The sequence below is a fragment of the Caenorhabditis elegans genome, chromosome III, assembly GCF_000002985.6.
Source record: "Caenorhabditis elegans chromosome III".
Classification (NCBI taxonomy): Eukaryota; Metazoa; Nematoda; class Chromadorea; order Rhabditida; family Rhabditidae; genus Caenorhabditis; species Caenorhabditis elegans.
Window position 1 is genome coordinate 3636000 of NC_003281.10, and position 21699 is coordinate 3657698.

The window sequence follows — 21699 nt, forward strand, 5'->3', positions numbered from 1 at the left end:
GTGCCTATGAGAGCAAACAGTCTTCCTCCTCACCGACTTCTCTTCATTCTCCGCCGTTGGATATCTATTGTTATTGTGCCGAATGGCGTCGTCCGAGTTGCTCATAAATCGTCGTTTTGACGATTTTATACTTGAAGGATGTAGTTCAGACCGTCCGTCTTCGGCTGTCACCGTACTTCATCGCCCACGCAAGAAACTTTCGGCGTTTGTGAGTGCGATGGCTGCGAGAGCCGCTTCACCGCAGAGCCCCAGCAAGCAGATTACGGTAGGTGTTTTTTGTGGCTTTCAAAATTTTTTGATTGGTAGGTGGAGTCAAAAAGGCCCCATTTCGCCTTGATCTTCGAAAAATGCGGGAGAAGAGACGCAGATATCTCATCTGAATTCGTATGGTTAAGAGGGGCTTCCCGCATTTTTCGTCGATCAAACCGCAATGAGACAGCCCGAAACCTTTTGATTGGGGCTTTCCTGGGTGGCGGCAAAATTTTCCCGATTTTTTTCCAGAGAAAATTGAAAAATTGAAAAACGAAAATTCAATTTTTTAAATCAATTGTTGATTGTAAAAAAGAAGAAAAAATGGCCAAATTTTCAAGCTATTTTTCGAAATATCGAGAAAAAACGGAAATTATAGATTTTTCGATTCATAAATTGAAAAACCTATAAAAAAATTTTTCCATTTTTCGAATATTCCATTGAAACTGAGAAAGAATGCTTGATTCTCGCATATTTCGATAATATTTTTGATTTTTCGAAAAGTTAAGATTTTTCCTTATTTTCAAGACTATTTTTTTCCTATTTTTTGGTAAAAAATCTAAATGTTACGATTTTCTCTGAAAAAATCCGAAAAAATTAGGAAAAAAACATTCTAAATGACCCATATTTGCCGAAACTTTAAAAAAAAATGATTTTTTCAACTTTTTGACTTCTGTACTGAAGTAATGTCTTTTGGCAATCATTTTTTCAAATTTTAAATTTTTTAATTAAATTTTTCTAGTTTTTCTATGATCTACGCGAACTATGGTGTACCTAACCTGAAAATTTGAGCGTGATTATCAAAAAATGTCAGAGTGATCTCATGGAAAATTCAAAAAATTCAAACGGAAGAAAATGAATAACTTATGAATGAAAACCCCCCCGGGAGAGAAAGTTGGCGTTCTCAGGGAAATGTTGTGTTTTGTGGCGAATACGGATGTGAATGTGTGGTCATTCAATTAGCAATAGTAGCTGCTGCTGCAGAAAATGGCTATGTATTCCTATACCACAATTACACATCGATTCAATCATCACTTCCTTCCTCCATCTCTTTCTCTCTCTCTCTTTTTCTATTGAGAAAAAACAGTGAGACAATAGGGTTCTAGTAGGCGGAAGAGATGAAAAGTTTTTGTCTTTTTTTTCTCGTTTCCGCATGGTTTTTGGGGGGCGTGATTCGGCGGAAAGCACGGGTAAACACTGACAAAAAAAACACACCTGCCTGTGTTGTCTACCATCTTGTGTTGCTCCGAGAGCACAGACGGTTTCAGTGTTTCACCACCACTAGCCAAAGTGAATTTTGTTGTATCTCTACATAGATATGACGATTCCTCCTCGTTGGTTATCATTTTCATTTTCACTTTGACTTTTTTTCCGCGAATGTTTCGTTTTGATTCTTCATCGCCGTCTCACAAAATGCCCATCAAAAATTGCAAGGTTAGAGAGAGAGAGAGAGAGACAAGTTTTTTGAAATTCCTCATTTTTTAATAGTTAGTGGAACCTGTTTTTAACAGTTTCAATAACATATTAGTCAGCAGTTTTTTTTATTGAAAAAGTATTGCGAAATCTTAAAAAAGGGGGATCAAAAATATGTAAAACACACAATTTTCGGAAAAATTACCAAATTTCTGTTGAAAATTGGCGCAAAAATATAGAATTTCGGAATTTTTTATATTAATTCTCACCAGAGCTGGGATCAAAATTTTATGCTGGAAATTATTTTTTTTTAACCGTAAAATATTTTTTCCAGACACGACATTTGTGGATTTTTGTTCGCAAAAATACCGTACCCGGGGTTTTGAAACGACAAATTTATATTAAATACGAAAAGGTTTGCGCCTTTAAAGAGTACTGTAGTTTCAAATTTTTTCATTTTTTGCATAATTTTTCTCTCACGATTTTCCAATTTTTTTGGGTTTTTGCTGTTTTTATTCAATTTTTTAAATTGAAATAAGTTAATTTTTAGCTAAAAAAAACATCAAAAATCGATATTTTTCGGTACTTTTTCAAAGCTCGCAGCATTTTGTAAAAAAAAAAGTCGTGTCGAGACCGGTTACTGTATTAAGGCGAAAGCCGCAAAATTTTGCGTCTGGATAATATTCAAACTCCCAGGAAAAAACTACGCAATTTTCACGAAATTTCAAAATTTTTGGCGAAAAAAAGGTAATCTTGAAATTTCGCGAAATGTCCTATTTAAGCTCCGCCCATATCTTGGCTCCTATTGGGGGTTTCAACAATATTTGAGAAATATGATCTTTTAGAACACTTTTTAGGTCAATTTCTCTGCCATTCCACATCATTTTTAATCCCAAATGTCTGAAACGCGACCCGGTAAACGTATGTAACATGAGAAATAACCCAGAAATGTTTTTGTGGGTGGTGGTTGCTCGGAGCTTAGTGTGTGCTTCAACTCGGCTCCGCTAGCTCTGAAAAATGAGAAATGAGCAAGAGGTTGTTTCGAGAATTTATGAGCCGTAGTATTAGAGGGGGGGGGGGGGGGCTCCGAACGAACAAAATGAGCCAAAATTGGAAGAGAAGGACAATGACAAAGTGCTCTTTTTTTGCAGGTTGTCGACGTCTACGACCTTGCTGCTTCTATCGGAAATGACTTTGAAAAGCTCATTGACAATTATGGAAATGAGTGTGTACGGGGTATTATGCCGAAGGTATTTATTGAGGAAAAAATTCGAATAAAATTAAAAGTTAAAAGAAATGTAACTTTGAAATTCAGAAAAAGACACACTCAAAAATATCAAAAAATAGTTGAAAAAATAAAAATAAAAATTCCTTCAAAATTAAAAGATAATTTGAATAACCTACTTACTGTAAATTCAATTTTTTTTTCTCAAAAAAGTGGAAAAATAGTTTTAAAAAAATTTAAAAATCAATTTTCCCGCTGCGAAGAGAGTTTTAAAATTTTAAATTACAAAAAAAAAAAAAGAATTTTGAGCAAAAATTAATATGTACTTCACAGAAAAATGTGCTCGAAAACCATTTTTTTTTTATTTTTGGAGCAAAAATATCTAAAAATAGTTTTAAAAAATTAAAAAGAAAATGTCGAAAATCCTTCAAAATTAAAAAAATAGAATAATTCACTGTAAATTCGAATTTTTTATCAAAAAAGTGGAAAAATAATTTTAAAAATTTAAAAATCAATTTTTCCAATTCGAAACTCATCAAAAATTGAAAATTTCGGCTCAAAATCGGATTTTTTACAAAGAGAAATTGGAAAGTAGATTTTTTTATAATAATTTGAAAAATCCTTCTCCTAAATTTTGAAAATATTTTTTGAAATCTTTTTTTGCAAAAAGTTGTCTTCTAAAAAAGCACCTTTTCTGTTAAAAAAAAATTTGCATTAAAAAAAAATTTTAAATCAAGTGTTCGACATACTTTTAAAAATTGAAATTTAAAGTACATATGAAAAAAAAATTTAAATATAGAAACAAGTTTATCATGAAATGCGATTTTTCTCAAAAATTTATTTTGAATTCTGAATATCTTTAGAGAAATTATTATTTTCTGTGAAAAAATTTAATATTTGGAAATCAAATTTAATTTTGAAAAAAGCCAAATCATGGTTTTAAAATTTCAAAAAACTATTTTTTCAAAAATAGAAACTAATTACTGATGAAAATAAAATAGGGGTTTGATTTTTTTTAATATCAAAATTCTTAAAATTTCAATTTTTCATTGAAATTTTATATTTTCTCACTTCAAAACCAATAATTTTAGGTTATTTCCGCGCTAGAAACATTGGAAGCAATGGCAGCTGGAAATGATCGAGAAAATGAAGAAATAATGAGATTATCAAAGGCAGTTGAACGGTTAGAACAAGAAAAACATCAAAGGAATCAACAACATTTAAAATTTGAAGAAGAATTGGAACAAGTCGAGAAAACGTATCGAAAAGATATTGATGATCTACAACAGATGGTTAAAAGTCTTGTAAATGAGAATCGAAATCTTTCGACGACTGTATCATCACTTCCGAATCATGCAGATTCCCCTGTTAGCACTTCGAGTGAGTTTTTCGAGAATTAAAAAAAAAAGGATCAAAATGTTGAAATTCGGCTTCAAATTATAGAAAATACCGTAGTCAAGGGTGTCGGTTTTTCGATTTTTCCATGTTTTTGAGAGAAAATCGGAAAACTAACATTTTCGAAATTTTGATAATCTAAAAACGAAAAATTTTAGATTTTCCGAGAAATCGAAAAATCGAAAAAAAAAATGTTCAGAAAATTAAAATATGATTTTTTTTTAAATTTTAATTGATGAGAAAAAACCAAAAAATAATTATTCTACAAAGAAGAAGAATTACCTAAATTTTGAGCTAAATTTTGAATAAACCGGCACTCTTGGCCATAACTATTGAAAATAAGTTTTAAAAAAGTGTAAGAGTTTAATTTTTATTTTTTAATTTTTTTAAAAATAATTTTGCAAAAAATGAGAAAACCCTTTTTCAAATTCCCGCGCAAATTAATGACAGTTTCGACAAAATTATCAGTTTTTCTTAAATTTTTCTTTACGATTTATACAAAACTCCATTTATCAATTTTTCTGACAGTTTTCCGCGAAAAATTATTTATATAAGTTGAATTATCGATTCAATTTTGAAATTTTCAGCGAATTTCCTCCGGTTTATCGAGGTTTATAGACGGAAAATTACATAAAATATTTTTTTAATACAGATAATTCGAAATATAGCCATAAAACCCGCGGGAGCTCAAAAATGATTAGAATTTTGGCAAAATTCAAAAAATAATTTATAAATTTAATTTTTTTTTCTCTCCATCATAAAAGTTCTAATTTTTATAATTTTTTTTCTCAATTTCAGTGCGAGAAGCAGATTTGAAAATGTTGCTGGAACTCAAAGAAATGTCATCTCAACAAAAGGACGAAATTAAGGCTCTTCAGAAGGATGTGGATACTTATCAGTGTCAAGTCGAAAATGTTTGTCAAAAATTTTTTTTTTGAAAAAGAAAAATTCTAAATCAATATTTTCAGCTTCAAAACTCGATAGAAAAGCTGATTCGTCAAAACGAGGAGCTATTAAGGAAAAATGCATCGCTTCAAAAGCAAGGACGAATGATTGTTGAAGAGAAAATGGAAGTTGTAAGAAGATTGGAAAAAACTGAAGAATCGAATATTGAATTGAAAAAGTTGGTGAAAGAAACGGATCGGGCTTGTAAGGATATGCAATTGGCTAATCAGGTGAGCGATTTTTTACTGGAAAATTGGAAAAAAATGTTTTGAAAATATAAAAGTTAGAAAAATTATAGAATAATTCTAAATTTTATAATTTTTTCAATTTTGCGAATTCCCACACGGAAATTTAAATTAGATTTCAAATTTTTTCGTCAATTTTTTAAAATAACTTTTGACCAAAAAAAAACAAAAAATCGAATTTCTCCAAAAATATTTTTGATATTTTTTAAAAATATTTTTAAATTCCCGTACGTAATGATTACTGTAGATTTTCAATTTCTAAAGGTCGGAAATTTGTGTAATTTTCTTAATTTTCCCTAAAACAAATTGATCTACTACTTGAATCGGAAAAGTGTCTTAAAATATTGCAAAAAATTGATTAAAATCACGAGTATGTGAAAAAAATCTAAAAATTAATTTTTAGCAGTTTTTTAACTATGAAAAACGGAAAAATCTCGAAAAATGGTCAAAAATTACAGTAGCCGCGAGGAAGTTCAAATTTTTTTTTTTAATTTTAAAATTGTCTACTTTTTAAATAATTATTATTATTTCCATAATTTCAGGACAATAACGAACCTCGATTCACGTTAAGCGAACTACGAGAAGTTATAAAAGAGAAGAATATTCTGAAAGGACGAGTAATGGAATTAGAAGAAGAACTTGATAATTTCAAACCGGGAGCCAAAAAAGAAATTATGAGATTGGATGATGATGATGATTTTGATCGGAATCCATTGTACGTTGTTTTTTGAAATTTTTTTATAACAAATTATTGAAAAAAAAACTAGAAATTCAGAAAATTGAAATTGGAATTAACATGATCATTTTTAAGACTTTTTAAAGAAGATTGAAAATTATAAAAATTTATTTTGAAAAAAAAAATTTTTAATTTGCTCTAAAATACTCAAAAAAAAACGGAATTTTTAATACTACTACTTTAAAAATTTGTAAATTAAAAAATAACATAATTCAACTGAAAAAACGGCTAAAGCTAGCTTCTTTACCTAAATTTTCAGATATTTTAAGATATTTTACATTTTATCCGAAAAATAATTTTTTTAAACCAAAAAACACAACATTCTGTTCTAATTTTTGGGGCAAAAAACAAAAAAAAAACATTTCTTCCGAAAATTCGAAAAAAAAAAACCAAAAAACACAAGTTTCCAACCAAATTTGTCGATTTTTGAAACAAACGAAAAATCGAGAATTTTTCGTTTTACGATATTTCAAAAAAAATTCGATTTTTCGAAAATTAGCTTAAATTTTGGCCATTGTTCTTCTTTTTAGTATAATTTTTTTTTGTTTTTTCTCATCAATATACACAAAATTAGATTTAAGAAAAATAATATTTTATAGTTAATTTTCTGAAAAATTTTTCCGATTGTTCGATTTTCCCTCAAAAAATCAAAAAACACCAAAAAAAAAACCATTTCAAAATATGGAAAATGTTATTAATTTCTGGCTGGAGACAACTTTTTTCTCAAAATTTTCCTAAAAGTAACCCCAAAACTTTTTTTTCAGACAACCAGACACCTCTTCGGCCCAAAGTCTCGGCGTTGACGGTGACGATTTACCGGTTTATGGTCCAATGCCAAAAGAACCCGACGAGAAGCTTCATCCATGGAAATATGAGAGAAAAGATTCCGGAGTTCGAAAATTGTGAGTTTATCCTTCTTCCCATTTCAAATTTTTAAACCATGTAAAAAGTATTCAGTTTCCGCTTCTTCAAAGACTTTGGAGCGACGGCGTCCCCCCGCCGAGGATCTTCTGCAAACGCGTCTCCTCGACTACCGGCTCGTGCGATCCCACCATCCCTCAATTGATGATCATGGCTCCGATGCTTTTGCCAGTTCATATTTTCTTTTCTGCAATGGTTTTCATGTTTCAGTGTCTGTGACACCCCTCCATTCTCTCTAATCATCACATTTTTTGATCTCACTACTAGTCAAACCCCATTTCAGCTTCAAAAGTATTTTTTTTTTTTTAAATTTGTACGACATGTCTCTCACTCTCTGCCTGCTCCTTGATGATTATGATCGACTATCGATCGATTTTAGGCTCAATTTCGCTTCCAAAAAAAATCTATTCATTTTCCCCGTGTTTTACCCTTCCCTGTCTCTTATTTTTTGCTCTTCATGTGGCATATATATGTAATTATGTGTGTTGTCATACTTTTTGTCATCTTTTTTGAAATATCGAAATTAACAAAGAATTTCTCACAAAAATTCACAGTTGTTTTCAATTTTCCACACACAAAACATTTTTCAAAACTATCACGGAAAGCTTCTGCTGCTGCGTGGTCAGAGATTTTCGGAGCAAAAGAGCAATGTGTAACACTGGCGCTCTGGAGTGCGGGAAGGAAGAAAAACGAAAATTCAGACAGCTGTTGAGCTGAACAATTCTTTGCGTTGAAAATACTGATCTGGTTCGCATTTTTTACGGATTTTTATTATGAATTTTGGAGATTTTTGGACATTTCTGCACTATTTTACCGGAAAACTTGCTATTTCAAATCTTAAAAGAGCACAGAAATTTAAATTTATATTAATATGCATTTTCACTGGAGTTTGAACGCTTTTTTAGTTATTTTAGTCATTAAAAAACTATGGATTTGAGCTGACATTTTTTGAAATTCGAAATTAATTTGTGGCTTTTCTGTTTTTTTTTTGAAAAATGTTTTACATTAAAATAATTAAATAAACTAAATTTCACATTTCTGCTAATATTTTATGAAAACTTTATGACAAAAACCCTGTAAAAATGCGAAATTTAGACTTTTACGATATAAAAATTTAAAAAAACTGGTTTGTCCGAGAGGAGTACACGCCGGATGCGCTTTGCGACTTTTGCGCGGTAATTCAAATTTGAATTTTCCGCATAGTTGAATTTAGCGTATTCTTAGGGCAAATTAACAGAAAAAATGTATGAAATTTCAGAAAATGGGTGATTCAAACACCTGGGACCTTGTTGGAGAGCAGCAGCAACGGAAGAAAAGTAGATCACCGTCAAGAGCAAGCCGTGTGGATTCGGAAGTAATTTTAAGCGCATTCAATATGTACTAATTAAAGGTGCATACACTTTCAGCTACTTGTCGGTGTTGAAAACGCGGCTGAACTTGAAGCTCTTGGCCTAGGAAAAGAGCAGCTGGAAGAAGAAGCCAGACGGCACAAAAAGCAGCGGAGCAAGTCGCCGGCTCTCGAGAATATTCGAAAAACTTCGATTCATCTTTTGCAAAAATTTGGAGCGATTCCAAAAAAGAAGGATGATAGTGTTTTACTTTTTAGATTTCATGATATTCCTGATATTCCCTTGGAATCTTTATGCATCAGGTGAGAAAGAAGTTGCAAAATTTATTTTGAAAATTCGAAAAATAATTTCAGACCGAAAGAGTTTTTCGAGGAGCCCAAAGTATTTTCCTTTCGAGACATGGGCAGGGAACAGCAGAAGGCAGAGGTTAATGAGAAGTGGTAAGGGGTTTTTGAATTTGCGCGTCAAATTCGGTGTTTGCATTTTCCAAGCTCGAGCGACAATGGCCGAGGATTTTTCTCGGCCATATAGAAAAACCGATCTCTTGCGTTTCTAAGTTGCTACAGCCGCGAAAAAAAACATCGGTGGCCGAGTTTTCCAATTTTCCCGGCCACGAATCAAAATTCGGAATTTATTTTCAGCTCCTACTTATTCCGTGGCACCTCATTCGACCACGACGATCATTTCGAACTTCCCACTGAAACAGGCCGTGTTCCAGAATATGATCATTTTTGCCCGATTCATGGATCCAGGCGAAGACTTCCACGTAATAAATTGGTCACAATGCAAACTCTCATGCATTCGGTAGATGATGAAGATAATGAAGATTTGGCTTATATTTATGGGTTAGTTTTCAGAGAAATTTGAATGAAAATTTTAATCGGTTTTCAGGCACGACTTTCTGGCGAAATTGGTTAGGAAGAAGAAGCGAGAAATGATGAGTGGAACGGAAAAAGAAAGAGCTAATAAGATTAAAAGGAAAATTATGGTAATTTTCAAAACGTGGCTGCGAAATGGGAAAACTAGGCCACCACAGAAAACTAGGCCACCAGAGAAAACTAGGCCGCTAGAAAGATAAACTAGGCCACTAGAACGATAAACTAGACCGCTTGAAAAACTAGGCCACGATCAAAAAAGCTACTACTATTGAAAAAAAAAACTAGACCACTGGACAAAAAGCTAGGCCGTTCGAAAAAAGACACTAGAAAATAACTAGGCAGTTTTTAATTAATTTCATTAATTAATTGCAATTAATCAAGTTTCAAAAAATGCGAAAACTCGGCCACCGACTTTTTTCGCGGCCGCGTGGTTCAAAACTATGAAAAAAATAACAGCAAAGTCGGTGGCCTAGTTTTATTGTCTCTGCCAAATGACACATACGATTGTAAAAATGGCTGGGAAAATCAGTGGCCTAGTTTTTTTCTAGTGGCCTATAATTTCTCTAGCGGCCTAGTCTTGATTGCTAGTGGCCTAGTTTTTTTTTTTTTCTGGTGGCCGAGTTTTCCTTTCAAATTAGGATACTTAGGATATATAGTGGCCGAGTTTCCTGTTTTCGCCACTTCAACTAGACCAACTAATCGAATCATTTTCAGTCAAATCTCTGGATTCTGTCCGTGGCTTTTCTCTTCCTGTTCACTGCATTTAACGGACTCCAAAATCTTCAAACTTCCGTCAATGGAGATCTCGGATCTGATAGTTTAGTGTAAGAACGTTTTGAATTTCAATTTGAAAAATAATAATTTTTCAGAGCCCTATATTTATCACTTGCCATATCATCATTATTTGTTCCATCATTTATGATAAATCGCCTCGGGTGCAAATTAACATTCCTTATTGCAATCTTCGTGTATTTTCTATACATTGTCATTAATTTGAGGCCGACGTAAGTTTTTGCGTTTTTTGAGCGCTTGTAACTCAGAAACTAAAATAGTTAGCAAAAAACTGTCAACTAACAAAATGTTAATCGATTTTTGATCTACATTTTGCTAGTTGACAACTTTTTGATATCTTTCACCTATAAGAAGTTATGTGCATTTGAAGAGCTAGAGATATAAAAAATTTATTGCCATTTATTTCCGTTTAGAACTTTTTGCTGTTTAGCATTGTTAGTTCTAAGCTACGTGGCTTTTTCCAGATACTCTTCTATGATCCCTGCTTCAATATTCTGTGGAATCGCGGCTTCATGTATCTGGGGAGCCAAATGCGCGTACATTACAGAAATGGGAATTCGATATGCTAGCCTGAACTTTGAAAGTCAGACTACTGTTATTGTTAGGTAATGGGCTGATTTTCTAAACCTTTTTCAAGCTTTTCAAGCTTTTAATCAAGCCAAATTCAGATTTTTCGGATATTTTTTCATGATTGTACACTGCGGACAAGTCGTCGGAAATATGGTATCCTCTTATATTTTTACACTGTCCTATTCGCAAGCCCTACGCGGTCCTGAAGATTCTATATACGATAGGTTTGCCGAAATTTTTTTTTGAAGTTTTAAAATTTCAATTTTCCAGCTGTGGCTACCAGTTTCCAAAGAATTTATCAGATCTTACCGAGTTGGCGGAGAGCAATCTTGCTCGGCCACCACAGAAAGTTTATGTAGCAGGTGAGCCTACATACCTACATACCTACATACCTACATACCTACATATCTACAAACCTACATACCTACATACCTACATACCTACATACCTACCTACCTATACCCAATTTTTTTTTAAATTTCAGTTTGTCTGGCATACCTCGCTTGTGTAATAATCAGTGGAATGATAATGAGCATGTTCCTGAATGCTTTGGCCAAAGATGCTCGGAACAGGTTTGCCTACTTCCAGTCTTCTCTTAAATTTGGCTCTGAGGTTTCAGAAAAATGGCTCAAAAGTTCAACTCGGAAATTTTCTACCTCATGCTCAAACATTTAATCAATATAAAGTTCATGTTGTTGGTGCCGTTGACGATTTTCAATGGTTTGGAGCAAGCTTTTCTAGTTGGAGTTTATACAAAGGTTAGTGTTACGTGGCCGTTAAGAGGGTAAACTCGGCCACGTCACTAAATCGCAAAACTGAAAATTTTCTTCCAGGCATTCGTCGGATGTGGCCTTGGAATTTGGCAAATAGGCTTTGTGATGGCCTGCTTCGGAATCTCCGACGCAGTCTGTTCCCTAGTCTTCGGGCCACTGATCAAGCTTTTCGGTCGGATGCCTCTTTTTGTTTTCGGAGCAGTAGTGAATCTATTAATGATTGTTACACTTATGGTATGATGCACCATATTTGACGCGCAATTTCATATCTCCTCTCAGGTTTGGCCACTAAATGCAGCCGACACTCAAATATTCTACGTAGTCGCTGCAATGTGGGGTATGGCAGATGGTGTCTGGAATACTCAGATTAATGGATTTTGGGTTGCACTTGTTGGAAGACAGTCTCTACAGTTTGCATTCACTAAATATCGATTTTGGGAATCTCTTGGAATTGCGATTGGATTTGCGTTGATTCGGTGAATTTTTTTTTTGGCTTTTGCCGCATTAAAAATTTATGGGGACGCATCCATTTTGTAATCGATGTGGAAACGCGCTCCACGGGCAATTGAAAACGCTCCGCCCCCTACAGTAGGGTCTCGTTAGGTAGTTGTGGTGGGACCTTGTAAATTCAAACTTTTTCAATTAGTTTCGCCGATTTCCATGCATTTTTCGTTTTTTTTGTTATATTTTCCGTTCTTTGTAAGGATTTTTTCGCCGAAATTGATGAAATAAAGTGGAATTTAAAAATTGAACTATTTTTTAAACTAAAAACGTATTTTTAAACATAATTAGTGGAAAAAATGACGAAAAACATTTTTAGAAACACAAAAAACATTTAAAACGTTAAAATTCGCGTTTTGGTCCCCAATACCTAACGAGACCCAGCTTTTGGGGGCAGGACATTTGCATTTAGCCGTGGAGCACGCTTGCACCTCAATCTGACTATTCGCATTTTTTGCGTCTCCATAATAATGTTGGCCGTGAAAAAAACAGGTGGCCGAGTTTTCTTTTAAATTTCCCGGCCACGCTAGATTTAACTTGAAAAATAATTGAATTTTCAGACACGTCACAGTTGAAATATATTTGCTGATAACATTCTTCATGCTACTTTTAGGAATGTGCGGATTTTTAGCAATTGAAAATTTCGATCACATTATTGTAAGGCTGATTCGAAGAAATTAATTTTTTCTAATTTTAAATTTTCCAGAAATTTTGGCATCACTTAATTCACACGTCATGTCCAGAGAAGGAACCGTTGGATGATAGAAATTCAGATTTTGAATGAAAATAATTAAAAATCAAAAAAATCAGTTAATAAATTCGTACTTTATGTTTTATTAAAAATTCGAAAAGTCGAGAAGTATAACAAAATGCAGTAAAATGAGAAATATGTGATAAAAATTAATAAAACGTGGCGGGTGGCTAATTGAGTTTCAAATTGCTAGACTCTGCGTTTTTCTTGAAAATTTTCAGAATTTCCAGTCCATGCTCAGCCATCATTTCGGGACTCGACATTCCGGTGTCGTAGAGAGATTTTAGAAGAAATCTGGAAAAATTTAATAGGATTAAGCCGTATGTGTCGATTTACGCAAGTCGTGTACTCCTCGAGAAGAAGAAGAACACAGTTTTCGGCTAAAATTCTTGATTTGGAACTGTTTGAGCTAATTTTTTCTGTATTCGAGTTTAGAGCACCGTTTTGTAGTTACAGTAGTTTTCGTGACGGGACCCAAATTGGTTTAGCACCCGTCGAGCTGTATTCAAAATTCCTGCTGAAAATAGAAAAAGGATTTTTTAATCATGTTTTCTATACTTTTTTTGTTTTTTGAAGTTTTTTACAGCAAAAGAATTGGCGAAGATGGTTCAAAATAGATCAAAATATACCCAAAAGTTGTGAATTTTTAAAAATAAAATGCAAACTTCTCTTCGAGGAGTACACTTTTTATGTTGGGAATTTTCCTCACGTCAGAACATTTTTCTTATCACCAGGTGTGCATTGGATATTCTTATCAGCCAATACTAATTTATCATGAACACTTTGAGATGGCTGAGCGACGGTTGGACGGAGACAGAATGTCGTTCGGAAATTTATCATTGGACGGTAGAACTCTAATGCACTGAAAAAATTATTATTTTCATTTCATTATTTTCAATTTTCCAGCCGTACTCTGCATAAATCCATTTTCTCAGATTGGCGGCGTTCACCGCTGATACGAAATAATCTCTTTTACTCTTCCAGATTTGTTTACGCCGAGCCAATGGATACTCTTCATCTATTCCAAGTTCCAAGTCGAGTTGATCCCAAGCACGGCGAGACAAATTCGAATTCCGATGACAAATCAGGCGTTGATCCCATAGGACTAAAAAGGGAAATTTTTGGAAAAACTTCTTGATTTCCTGACTTACTAGGCCTTTTCCGAACTGCATATATAATATCGTACACTTTTTCAGGCTCCGCGTAATCGATTTTTGTAGATTGGCGGACCCGATTGTACTTAAAATACTTGTCTGAGCGTGTTTGCACAGTCAAATCACTGAAAAAAGGATAAAAAAGAAATCTGATAATAAATGTTTTAATTCATACTTTCCATCATTCTTGAGCATATCGGCTGTAATTGAAGGAATGTACATCGAATTGTTGGATGCTCGATAATAAACTGTTTCGGGAATAATTCCGGCATCAGTTTTCGCTTTTAATTCTTCGTAATTTGTCTGAAATCTTTGAATAGAATTGAAACGAATATTATAAAAAGCTGTACCGGAATATTGCGACAAGATCTTCTAGTTGGTCCAAGACGAAGTTTCTTCGATTCGCTGGCGCTCTGAAAAAATGTTTGATTTGTCATCATTTTTTCTAGTTTTCAGTGAAACTTTTGTCATCATTTATTAGTTTTTTCTTGTGCCTGATTGAATTGATTGAAACTACATATAAATAATCACTATTTTAATTTTATTGCCCACTCGCGCTCTTTTTGGTTTTTTTCTAATAAAATTGTCTTTCTTCTCTGCGCACTCCACTATTGACCAAATCAGTGTTTCTTTCTATTTGTCATTGCCCCGACACTGCGAAGAACGTTCGCGATTGTTCTTTGTCTTTTTTACCTCTCTTAATTCCTCCGTTGTAATTGATTTCAAGTCGTCATCGAGTTGTTGAAAATCGGCAAACACTTTTCGCTTCACTATTCGGCCGCTTCGAGATTTTTCAACTTCTGAAAAATTGAGAGATTCATATAGACCATTTTTCAACATTTACCTGTCATTTTTTATTCCAGCGTGCGAATCCGTTTGGAAAATTGAGCGGAATTTTTAATTTCCAAAAAAACTTCTAAATTTCAAATTTTAAACTCTTCGCGCGCTGAAAAAGGGGCGGAGTTTTCAATTCGCAAAATGGGCGCGAGCTATTTGCAACTTGGGCGCACAATTTAGTCCTTGATGTTTGTTTATTTTTTGCTGATCAAATGTCTAAAAACTTCTGTGAACCCTTCTGAATGCTCCGATTTCGCTGCATTTTGAGCACTTCGAGGTATTAAATTGTTACTTTTTGGTTTAAAAAAAGTTTTTGTAGTCTTTGTGGAGTCAAATTTCCATAAAACCTCTCGAATTTCGGAAGAAGGGCGGTCACATGTTTGTAGTCGCGCTTTGCTATCTTTGTAATTTGTCATCGTTTTTGCGTCAGTCGATTTTGAGTATTTCATTCGAAAAATAAACTTTAAAGTCCACTTCGCGACTGAAAAGAAATAAAGCTTTGATTTTTCTGCGAATTTTCAATCGCGCCTCTCTTTCGATGTTCTTACAAGTTCTGTTATTTTCCAACTTTTAATTATTAAAATTCGAGTTCCAGGTCGATCATGTCTGGCGTCAAGGAGTTCGACTATTTGGTGATTGGTGGAGGATCTGGAGGTATCGCTTCTGCTCGGCGTGCTCGTGAATTCGGAGTTTCCGTCGGGCTCATCGAATCTGGACGTCTCGGAGGAACTTGCGTCAATGTTGGATGTGTTCCGAAGAAAGTTATGTACAATTGCTCTCTCCACGCCGAATTCATCCGGGACCACGCTGATTACGGATTTGATGTGACGCTTAACAAGTTTGATTGGAAGTGAGTAATTTTTAATTAGTTTAATCAAATAATTCTTAATTGTTTTGTTTTTTAGAGTGATCAAAAAATCGCGAGATGAGTACATCAAACGACTCAATGGTCTTTATGAGAGTGGACTGAAAGGATCCTCAGTCGAATATATTCGAGGACGTGCAACTTTTGCAGAAGACGGAACTGTTGAGGTCAACGGAGCGAAGTATCGTGGAAAGAACACGCTCATCGCTGTTGGAGGAAAGCCAACCATTCCAAACATCAAAGGAGCCGAACACGGTATTGATTCCGACGGATTCTTCGATCTCGAAGATCTGCCAAGCCGGACCGTTGTCGTTGGAGCTGGTTATATTGCCGTAGAGATTGCTGGAGTTCTCGCAAATCTTGGTTCAGACACGCATCTTCTTATTCGTTACGATAAGGTACCATGAGGAACATGGAAACTTTTCAAGTTTAACTAAATAATTTTCAGGTTCTCCGCACATTTGACAAAATGCTCAGCGATGAACTTACTGCTGATATGGACGAGGAAACGAATCCACTTCACTTGCACAAAAATACTCAAGTCACAGAAGTAATCAAAGGAGATGATGGTCTTTTGACAATCAAGACAACGACTGGAGTCATCGAAAAGGTTCAGACTTTGATTTGGGCCATCGGAAGAGATCCACTGACAAAAGAGCTTAATCTGGAACGTGTTGGAGTGAAAACCGACAAATCTGGGCATATTATTGTCGATGAGTACCAGAACACATCTGCTCCAGGAATTTTGTCTGTTGGAGATGATACTGGAAAGTTCCTTCTCACACCAGTCGCAATTGCTGCCGGACGTCGACTCTCTCATCGTCTGTTCAATGGTGAAACTGATAATAAGTTGACTTATGAGAACATTGCCACAGTGGTTTTCAGTCATCCACTTATTGGAACCGTCGGACTCACGGAAGGTATAATATCTTTAAAATTTAATTCTTTGTGTCAAATTTAATCCCCAAAATTTCAGCTGAGGCCGTTGAAAAGTACGGAAAAGACGAAGTTACCCTCTACAAATCTCGCTTCAATCCAATGTTGTTCGCAGTCACCAAGCACAAGGAGAAGGCCGCGATGAAGCTTGTTTGTGTCGGAAAAGACGAGAAAGTCGTCGGAGTCCATGTTTTCGGAGTTGGATCCGATGAGATGCTCCAAGGATTCGCTGTTGCTGTCACAATGGGCGCCACGAAGAAACAATTCGATCAGACTGTCGCGATTCACCCAACTTCTGCCGAAGAGCTCGTTACTATGCGAGGAGGTGTGAAGCCGGAATAATTTTTTATTTATTTATTACATTTTTAAATTTGGATCAATTTCTTTTGACTTTCTTGTAGATAAAACATTGCAAAATTTAAAATGCATGGCAAAAAAATTATTTACAGGTTATGCAAAAAAATCTAATTATGGTGAGTGCTACATATTAACCCGATGGGTAGATTTTGGTAGGAAAGGATTTTCAGAATTAAAACTGCAATTGAGACTATTCGAGAAGCTCATATTCGTCATCGGCGGCCACTTCTGATTTTTTAGGTTCTCGTCGCCTCCGTCGGATGGTTTTCTGCAAAATTTGGAGTTTTTTGGAAATTATTAAAAAGAAGAAAAAACTACTTTCGGAGCATCCAAATCGAATTCCTCATCACTGGATTCCGATCCATTGATTGCTGAGAATTGAAGACCTCGTTCGAATTCGAATTCTTCTTCTGAAATTTATTAACTAAAATAATTTAAAGAGTCTCTGAAAATAACCTGGAATCGGCGAAGAAGACAATTCCGATTGAATATCTTCATTATCATCATCATCCACATGATTCTCATCGAGATCGGTTTCATCGTTCACTTCTGGAAGAAATCCTTCGAGTTCCACATCGCTTTCTTCTGAAAAATCGATATTTAAAGTAAAAAATTGCTTAACAAAGTGAAAACGCGCTCCAATGCCAACTTTATATAGTCCACCCTATTCTCGTGGGTCTCGCCTGGAATTTCTAGCTTTTTGTCGTTTTTTAAAACATTTTTCGGTAGTTTTAATCATTTCTATGTCAAAATTGGTTAATTAAAAATTTTTTAGATTCATTTTTACATGGAAATCAGAAAAATAGAGGAAAAGTGTAAAAAGCAATTTTTACCATTTTAAAAAATTTTGTCTACTCCTTCGTTTCTCGTAAAAAAGTTTTTTTTTCCGAATTAATTAACTCGTTTTCAATAATTTTTAGATTAATTCAAACAGGAAAAATAGGGTTGAAAAAAAAATTTTTGTCTAAAAAGCCCTTTTTATTTTTATTTTAATGTAAAAAATGATCAAAAAATCGCTTTTCCGTAGTGTAAATTTCCGTTTTTTTCCAGACGAGACCCAAATAAAAGGGGCAGATCGATGGGAGTTTGCATTGGAGCGCGTTTCATAAGACGCACCACAAAATGGATTTTTCTCGGGAATATGATCGATAACTGTCTCACAGACTGGGCCAATTACGTGGATTAATGCACTTGTCTCGATGATTTTATATCGACTATGGAGATAATTTACAATGGGCTGAAAAATTGAATTTTTAAAATAAAATTAAAAAAAATTACCTCCAGGAGCAAGTGGTACACAAAAATCGAGACCTGCTTCCCCACCTCAACCATCAGACAACAAATTGGCCAGAGAATCGAGTCTCGCACGGAAATTGCAATTCGATGAAGGGTGTCGCGGAGCCAGCAACGGAGTTTTTCAAATTGGCACAATAGGAATCTGGAATTTTTTTGTTTTTTCTCAATTACTTTAAAAGTATAGAATAATGAACCTAGAACTCTCAAACTAACCCCTTAACCGGAACCCAAATATGCTTATAAGCCAATGCTCCAAGTGATTTCAACTGCTTAACACTGAATTTCCAGAGTGGTGGGAACCAGTGAGCACAGAAAATATAGACAAACACGAAACAAAGTTGATCGAAAAGGTAGCGGAGGGGAACACCGATCTGAAAAATCTTGTGCTAATCTGTATAATTCTATTGTAGTAATGGGGGAACACAGGCCAAACAATACTCAAATTGGCCCCCAAAAGAACGGAATTTATTAGCCTTTTTCAAAATTTTGTCGAGTTTTTTTGCTTATTATTCTCGTTTATCTGACGATTTTTCGTTGATTTAAGTACATTTTGAGCTGATTATTCAAAGAATCAAATAAAATTAGGGTTTGAGGCCATTATAAACATAGAAAAGAAGGCAATAGAAAATTTTCTAACAATTTGAGGAAATTATGAACAAAAAAAATAGGAACAATGAAAAATTATGACGGCATTGAATGAGCAAAAAAGAAGCAGGGAAAATTTCATAATAGAACTGATAAAAAACGAAATTAAAATGCTTACATTCAATTTCAGCCACTCTTTCAACGTCGGCCACCATTCTGCACAAAACCAATATCTGAGGAATTGACGAATTCTCTGAGCAACTCGTTTTGTTCGTTCTACGATCGCCACGTGGATCCAGTTTTTGATACCATTGACGAGTTCACGACATGATTCACGGAAATTGAAGATAAAATGCTTTACGTAGGCGATTAGAGCTGTAAAAAGAGAGGGGGTTTTCGATTTTTTAAAGAAAATATTTCAAATTTTTTGAAAAATTTTTTTTCAATAAATTATGTTTTTTTTTCCTGAAAATTAATAGCTTTACGGGAATTTTTCACAAAAAATTTGAAACATTTTTGCTTCGAATTGATTTTTTCTGGAAAACTGGCAATAAATAGATTCGATTTTCGATTTTTCGGAAAACTTTTAATTTTTAAAAATGTTCATAAATAAATAATTTTAAAAATCCCAAAAAAATATAGTGTTTCGGAATTTTAAATTAAAAAATTGGAAAATCTAAAAGTTACCGTATTTTTTTGATTTTTCGGGAAGAGAAAATTCCAATTTCCATTAATATTGTCAATTTTTTTCATAAAAAAATATTCTTAAGTTTCTCATATTTCCGGAATTGGTTTTTGAAAACAAAAAATTTAATGTTTTTATTTGGAAAATTTTTTTATTTTTTTTATTTTCAATTTTTCAAATAATGTACTTATTGCCAATTTTAAAATTTATTTCAATGAAATTTTCATTTTTCTTTAGATAACAAACATTTACAAAATTTCGTACAAAAATCATAGTTTTTTCCATTTTCCGATTTTCTCCGAAAATTCAATATTTTTGTGAAAAATATTTTTAAAAACTTACGTGGAACCCATCGGAAGAGCACAATATATTTAGTATACTCATATACAGTAACAACTGGAGTAATAATAAGATATTGAATCCAACTTCCAAACCAGGAAACTGTCCGCCGCGTTGCTGACGCTATTTTCGAGTTGACTTCGTTGTGCTCCCACACTGGATTTACAAGGAGACACGCTACTGAAAATGGAAAATTTTTTTTTGTTTTTTTTAATCTAAGAGACTTAGTATTGCGCGACATATCTCGTAACGAAATCTACAGTAAGTGACTTTAAGTGACTACTGTAGCGCCTGTGTCGATTTACGATTTACGGGCTCGAGTTTCGAAATGAATTGGAATCTTTTGAAAATCGACACAAGCACTACAGTAGTAATTCAAAGAGTTACTGTAGTTTTCGCTACGAGATATTTTGCGCGTCAAATATGTTGCACAATACGCATTCTCAAAATTTCATGTTTTTATAATACTTACAAGTTGCATAAGCAGCGTAACAAGCCAACCGAACTTGCTCAGCACGTAATAAATGAATGCTGTAGACTGATCCACCGACTGACAGCGTCTATAAATAAACATTAATTTTTAGTCTTTTATAATCGGATTAAAAAATGGATTTACTCTGAATATAGATTGAAATGGCCACATTAAAAGATGTGTGATGATTGAACGATCATTTGAAGAGGAAAGTAGAATATCCCAGGCAAAAACTCCGGCGGATGCAGTTGCTAGAAGAGCTTCTTGGATACGAGGATCACAGTAGATCACACCGATCCTGAAAGAAAGAGGATTTTTTTAAAATGAAATTGGTTGAATTTTAGGATTTTTAAGTGCAAAATTTTGGTTTTTTTTTCAGTTTGTTGTGGTTTTTTCAGTGAAAATATAGATTTTTTGCTTAGTTATCGCAGAAATGATGATTTTTCTTTGAAAATTTGGTGTTTTTTTATTCATTGCAAAAATTGGTTTTTTTTTTTCATTTTTTTAAAATTTTCTATGAAATTTTTTTAAAATTATTTATTGCAGAAATTTGATGTTTTCCGCCAGATTTTCGCAGAGTTCCATATTTTTTGATTAATTAACAAATTCACGTGTGTATTACCCAAACGCAAAAGTTTACGGTAAAAAACGGTCTCGGCACGACAAATTTTTGTTAAATGCGAAGAGTTGTGCGCCTTTAAAGAGTACTGTAGTTTCCAAAGAAAATTTCATCCATTTTTCATAGTTTTTTGAACGATTTCTTAAAAACTTGTGTTTTTATAGTTTTATTTAAGTTGTAAAAAAACAATTTTTCTTTTTTTTTTAATTGAAAAACCATAAAAATCGATGAAAATTTCTCAGAATTGTTTAAAAAAAGTTTTTTTTCAACTACAGTATTTTTTAAAGGCGCGCACCTTTTTGAATTTAACAAAAATTTGTCGTGTCGAGACCGGTTGCCGTATATATTGATTTCCTGACAAAAATCACATGAAATTTCTACGGTGAGCATGGAAAAAAAACCATTTCACCACAAAAAATATAGAAAAGTTGAAATTGACTACAGTAACTTTAAAGGTACACACACTAAAACCAACTTTTGCTGCGAGACCCAATCTCTTACCAAAAAGCCGAATTAACAGCCATCAAATATAATCCAGTAAGCGGATTCCTCCATTCGATAGTTTCTCGATAGACTTGATGAAGTCTCCGGCCACTTTCTCGTATCCGTTCCATCATTTTGGAGTTTAAATTAAAATTTTAAAATTTCAACGAAAAACCAAAAAAAGAAATCGATAACTCTCTTCACATCTGTTATTATTTTCTTTTTTGTCAACCTAAAAACAGAACAGTTGTTTCTTTTTTTCTTTGAAACTCATAAGAGATAGAATGGGAGCGATGAGAAAACGCTTCGGGAATTATTGAATTATTGC

General features: G+C 33.8%; 5 protein-coding genes and 2 non-coding genes across 11 annotated transcripts; 5 read left to right on the forward strand and 2 right to left on the reverse strand.

Annotated features, from left to right (window-relative positions):
- Nucleotides 1–144: 144 nt before the first annotated feature.
- rilp-1 (RILP-like protein 1) lies at nucleotides 145–7670 on the forward strand (the record flags this gene model as incomplete). Of its 2 annotated transcripts, none has more annotated exons than NM_171100.9 (8): nucleotides 145–265; nucleotides 2814–2912; nucleotides 3979–4267; nucleotides 5081–5196; nucleotides 5251–5457; nucleotides 6015–6187; nucleotides 6973–7110; nucleotides 7159–7670. In NM_171100.9, the coding sequence occupies exons 1-8, from the start codon at nucleotides 218–220 to the stop codon at nucleotides 7346–7348; spliced, it is 1260 nt and encodes a 419-aa protein (NP_741113.3). In that variant the 5' UTR covers nucleotides 145–217. The 2 variants fall into 2 exon arrangements, with proteins under 2 accessions (NP_741113.3, NP_741114.2); NM_171101.5 differs by lacking the exon at nucleotides 145–265 and adding an exon at nucleotides 1484–1683 and having other exon boundaries at nucleotides 7159–7348.
- Nucleotides 1328–1467, forward strand: C32A3.5. Its single transcript, NR_052197.1, has one exon. It is a non-coding gene; the product is annotated as an Unclassified non-coding RNA C32A3.5 (non-coding RNA).
- Nucleotides 7671–8375: 705 nt separating the features above from the next.
- On the forward strand, nucleotides 8376–12823 carry unc-93 (Putative potassium channel regulatory protein unc-93; the record flags this gene model as incomplete). 2 transcript variants are annotated; one of them, NM_001026047.5, is made up of 16 exons in its annotated part: nucleotides 8376–8483; nucleotides 8536–8780; nucleotides 8832–8918; nucleotides 9120–9323; nucleotides 9370–9466; nucleotides 10071–10180; nucleotides 10226–10360; nucleotides 10613–10753; nucleotides 10817–10942; nucleotides 10989–11080; nucleotides 11203–11290; nucleotides 11338–11476; nucleotides 11552–11725; nucleotides 11771–11967; nucleotides 12553–12649; nucleotides 12699–12823. In NM_001026047.5, the coding sequence occupies 16 exons, from the start codon at nucleotides 8376–8378 to the stop codon at nucleotides 12774–12776; spliced, it is 2118 nt and encodes a 705-aa protein (NP_001021218.1). The 2 variants fall into 2 exon arrangements, with proteins under 2 accessions (NP_001021218.1, NP_001366876.1); NM_001381807.1 differs by having other exon boundaries at nucleotides 8388–8483; nucleotides 12699–12776.
- On the reverse strand, nucleotides 12793–14833 carry madf-8 (MADF domain-containing protein). Its single transcript, NM_065338.5, has 8 exons — nucleotides 14742–14833; nucleotides 14591–14697; nucleotides 14248–14310; nucleotides 14073–14200; nucleotides 13895–14022; nucleotides 13656–13848; nucleotides 13453–13605; nucleotides 12793–13037 (listed from the first exon to the last, which is right to left on the reverse strand). Exons 1-8 carry the CDS (start codon nucleotides 14746–14748, stop codon nucleotides 12914–12916), a joined length of 903 nt encoding a protein of 300 aa, NP_497739.1. The 5' UTR covers nucleotides 14749–14833; the 3' UTR covers nucleotides 12793–12913.
- A 74-nt stretch (nucleotides 14834–14907) lies between these two features.
- Nucleotides 14908–16959, forward strand: gsr-1 (Glutathione reductase, mitochondrial). Of its 2 annotated transcripts, NM_001026049.7 has the most exons (5): nucleotides 14908–15011; nucleotides 15330–15584; nucleotides 15640–15997; nucleotides 16048–16519; nucleotides 16576–16959. In NM_001026049.7, the coding sequence occupies exons 1-5, from the start codon at nucleotides 14977–14979 to the stop codon at nucleotides 16875–16877; spliced, it is 1422 nt and encodes a 473-aa protein (NP_001021220.1). In that variant the 5' UTR covers nucleotides 14908–14976; the 3' UTR covers nucleotides 16878–16959. The 2 variants fall into 2 exon arrangements, with proteins under 2 accessions (NP_001021220.1, NP_001379392.1); NM_001393311.1 differs by lacking the exon at nucleotides 14908–15011 and having other exon boundaries at nucleotides 16576–16958.
- Nucleotides 16867–21607, reverse strand: C46F11.5 (RING-type domain-containing protein). 2 transcript variants are annotated; one of them, NM_065341.8, is made up of 11 exons: nucleotides 21390–21603; nucleotides 20414–20567; nucleotides 20270–20357; nucleotides 19801–19977; nucleotides 18952–19148; nucleotides 18402–18559; nucleotides 18171–18330; nucleotides 18009–18129; nucleotides 17349–17477; nucleotides 17211–17302; nucleotides 16867–17160 (listed from the first exon to the last, which is right to left on the reverse strand). In NM_065341.8, the coding sequence occupies exons 1-11, from the start codon at nucleotides 21500–21502 to the stop codon at nucleotides 17083–17085; spliced, it is 1467 nt and encodes a 488-aa protein (NP_497742.2). In that variant the 5' UTR covers nucleotides 21503–21603; the 3' UTR covers nucleotides 16867–17082. The 2 variants fall into 2 exon arrangements, with proteins under 2 accessions (NP_497742.2, NP_497741.2); NM_065340.8 differs by having other exon boundaries at nucleotides 16869–17160; nucleotides 17208–17302; nucleotides 21390–21607.
- On the forward strand, nucleotides 18945–19234 carry anr-9. Its single transcript, NR_101804.1, has one exon.
- Nucleotides 21608–21699: the final 92 nt, after the last annotated feature.